The sequence below is a fragment of the Arachis hypogaea genome, chromosome 14 (genome assembly GCF_003086295.3).
Source record: "Arachis hypogaea cultivar Tifrunner chromosome 14, arahy.Tifrunner.gnm2.J5K5, whole genome shotgun sequence".
Taxonomy (NCBI): domain Eukaryota; kingdom Viridiplantae; phylum Streptophyta; class Magnoliopsida; order Fabales; family Fabaceae; genus Arachis; species Arachis hypogaea.
In genome coordinates, this window is record NC_092049.1 from 38,833,264 (window position 1) to 38,836,126 (window position 2,863).

The 2,863-nt window shown below is 49.9% G+C and overlaps 1 protein-coding gene across 1 annotated transcript; it reads left to right on the forward strand.

The window, feature by feature from the left end:
* The first annotated feature begins 778 nt into the window (after window positions 1–778).
* LOC140178579 (uncharacterized) lies at window positions 779–2,629 on the forward strand. The gene is made up of 3 exons (XM_072215770.1): window positions 779–826; window positions 1,460–2,358; window positions 2,464–2,629. The coding sequence occupies exons 1-3, from the start codon at window positions 779–781 to the stop codon at window positions 2,627–2,629; spliced, it is 1,113 nt and encodes a 370-aa protein (XP_072071871.1).
* Window positions 2,630–2,863: the final 234 nt, after the last annotated feature.

Here is a 2,863-nt window from a genome sequence, read left to right on the forward strand (position 1 = left end):
TCGAGTCCAGGAACTCAAAGAAAGAGTAGCCACCGGGGAAAGGCACAACGCCAAAAACGGAAGCCACGTAACTTCTAGATCAAAATCCCATCGCGGCCGATCACCAACCCGACAACACGATGGGAGAGGCAATCATAGCACCTCGCGCAGCCCCAGACGTGAAAAATCGCCAGAACGGCGACACAGTAAGAGGTATAACCACAGTGCCTCCCGGGATCTAAGTCATCAACATGACTCAGATGAAGATCGGCGACACCGAGAAACCAAGCGCACGAGAAACGAACACACGATAATGGGAGCCACTCCCTTCACAGAAAGGATCTTAAAAGCAAAACTCCCTAAAGGATTTGACAAACCCACGGACATGAAGTATGACAGAACCAAAGACCCCCAGGAGCACCTAACGGCCTTCGAGGCCAAGATGAACCTAGAAGGTGCAGCCGACGCAGTTCGATGCAGAGCTTTCCCGGTAACCCTAGCCGGGCTGGCAATGAAATAGTTCAACGCCCTCCCTAACGGATCCATAACCAGTTTCCACGACATCTCGTGAAAGTTCATGGCCAAATTTACAACCAGAATCACCAAGGCTAAACACCCCATCAGCCTGCTAGGGGTCACGCAGAAACAAGACGAATCCACGCGAAAATACATCGACCGCTTTAACGATGAATGCCTAATGGTAGACGGACTCACGGATTTCGTCGCAAGCCTCTGTTTAACCAACGGGCTCATGAATGAAGATTTCCGCAAGCACCTTACCACTAAACCAGTGTAGACCATGCACGAGATCCAGAACGTCGCCAGAGACTACATAAACGGCGAGAAAGTTAGCCAGGTCGTCACCGCCAACAAACGACAGCACAGCAACACCCAACATGGCAATCTGACATCCCGACATAATCCAATATCCAGAGAAAATCAAAGGGACCAGCCCAAACAAACAAACACAAACTGACCACCCAGAATCGGCAAATTCTCTAATTACACACCCATGACAGCCCCAATTACCGAGATATACCTCCAGATAGCAGATCGAGGTATTATCCCAAAAGCCCGAAAACTCAAAGAAAGAACGGGCGGCAACAAAACCCTTTATTGTGACTACCACTGAGGTTACGGGCACAGGACACAAGACTGTTTTGACCTTAAAGACGCCCTCGAACAAGCCATAAGAGACGGCAAGCTCCCAGAGTTTGCCAAAATCATCAGAGAACCAAAAAGCGCGGAAAGAGACAGGTCGCCAGAAAGAGAAGGACACAACCCGAGGACGCAAAAACAACCCCCCAGGGAAAGTCCAGAAGACGATCCAACCATAATAGTAAACATTATCACGGGCAAAGACGTGTCAGGCAAGTCAAAATCAACACTAAAAAAGGACCTCAAAGTCCTGGCCGTCAGAGACCAAGCCCTAACTACCACTGTCGACAAAACGATAACTTTCCTACCCGAGGACTGCTAGCACGGCACCTCAGCCGAAGACGCACCTTTCGTCATCTCGGCAAGAATCGGAACAGGATTAGTTCGAAGAATACTGGTGGACACCGGCGCAGACTCCAACATCCTCTTCCGAGGAGCCTTCGACAAGCTCGGGCTCCGCAACGAAAATCTCCAAACACACCGCAACGGCATCACGGGACTCGGAGACAACTTCCTCAAACCTGACGGTTCCATCACGCTCCCCCTCACCATAGGGACAGGCAACCAAAGGAAGACAATTCTATCCGAATTTGTGGTCCTAAAAGACTCCACCGCCTACAACGTCATCCTCGAAAGAAAAACAATCAATGACTTCTCTGCCATCATCTTTACCAAATGCCTCCTTATGAAATTCATAACGGAAGACGGCTCCATCAGTACTATCCACGGAGACCGGGAAGTCGCAGCAGAATGTGACAACACCAGCCTAGCTTTACGGAAAAAGTCTCACGACGTGGCTGGGATATTCTTAGCCGACCTGGACGCCCGACAAGACAGCCAACCTAGGCCAGAACCAGAAGGCGACATGGAAAAACTACAAGTAGGGCAAACCAAAGACGAATACACCTTTATCAACAGGAACCACCCATACGACCTTAAAGAAGATCTCTCCCAATTATTGAAACAAAACAGAGACTTGTTCGCTTTCACACCAGCCGACATGCCTGGAATAAACCCCGACTTAATGTCCCACCGGCTAGCCGTAGATCCCAAAGCCAAACCCGTGGCACAAAGGAGACGAAAAATGTCGTCAGACCGAGCGGCCGAGGTCAAAAGACAAGTAAAAGCCCTACTCGAAGCAAACTTCATTAGGGAACTACCCTACACGACGTGGTTGGCAAACGTCGTACTAGTAAAGAAGTCCAACGGGAAGTGGCGAATGTGCGTCGATTACACGGACCTCAACAAAGCCTGTCCAAAAGATGCCTTTCCCCTACCAAACATAGACGGATTGGTAGATGCCGCATCCGGCCACCGATACCTCAGCTTTATGGATGCATACTCCGGCGATAATCAAATACCTATGCACCGACCCGATGAGGAAAAAACAGCATTCATCACCCCCGACGGGACGTACTGCTACACAGTCATGCCCTTCGGCCTGAAGAACGCCGGAGCCACCTACCAAAGACTTGTCAACAAGATATTCTAGAATCTGTCCGGGACCAAATTATAAGTCTACATAGACGACATGCTCGCCAAAACCGAATCCGGCAAGCAACTCATCAGTGACCTCAGGCTCATAATAAACACCCTACGAAAGCATCGAATGCGACTCAACCTGACAAAATGCGCCTTCGGAATGGAGGCAGGAAAGTTCCTCGGCTTCATGATCACGCAATGCGAAGTCGAAGCTAACCCAGAGAAATGTCGTGCCATCCTCGAC

Excerpts from the sequence above, each read along its gene's own strand:
- LOC140178579 (XM_072215770.1), top strand. The coding sequence starts at position 779 with ATGCACGAGATCCAGAACGTCGCCAGAGACTACATAAACGGCGAGAAA. Across the intron at positions 827-1,459 it reads ACTACATAAACGGCGAGAAA|CACGGCACCTCAGCCGAAGA; the intron begins GTTAGCCAGGTC and ends GAGGACTGCTAG. Across the intron at positions 2,359-2,463 it reads TCCAACGGGAAGTGGCGAAT|CTTTATGGATGCATACTCCG; the intron begins GTGCGTCGATTA and ends CCGATACCTCAG.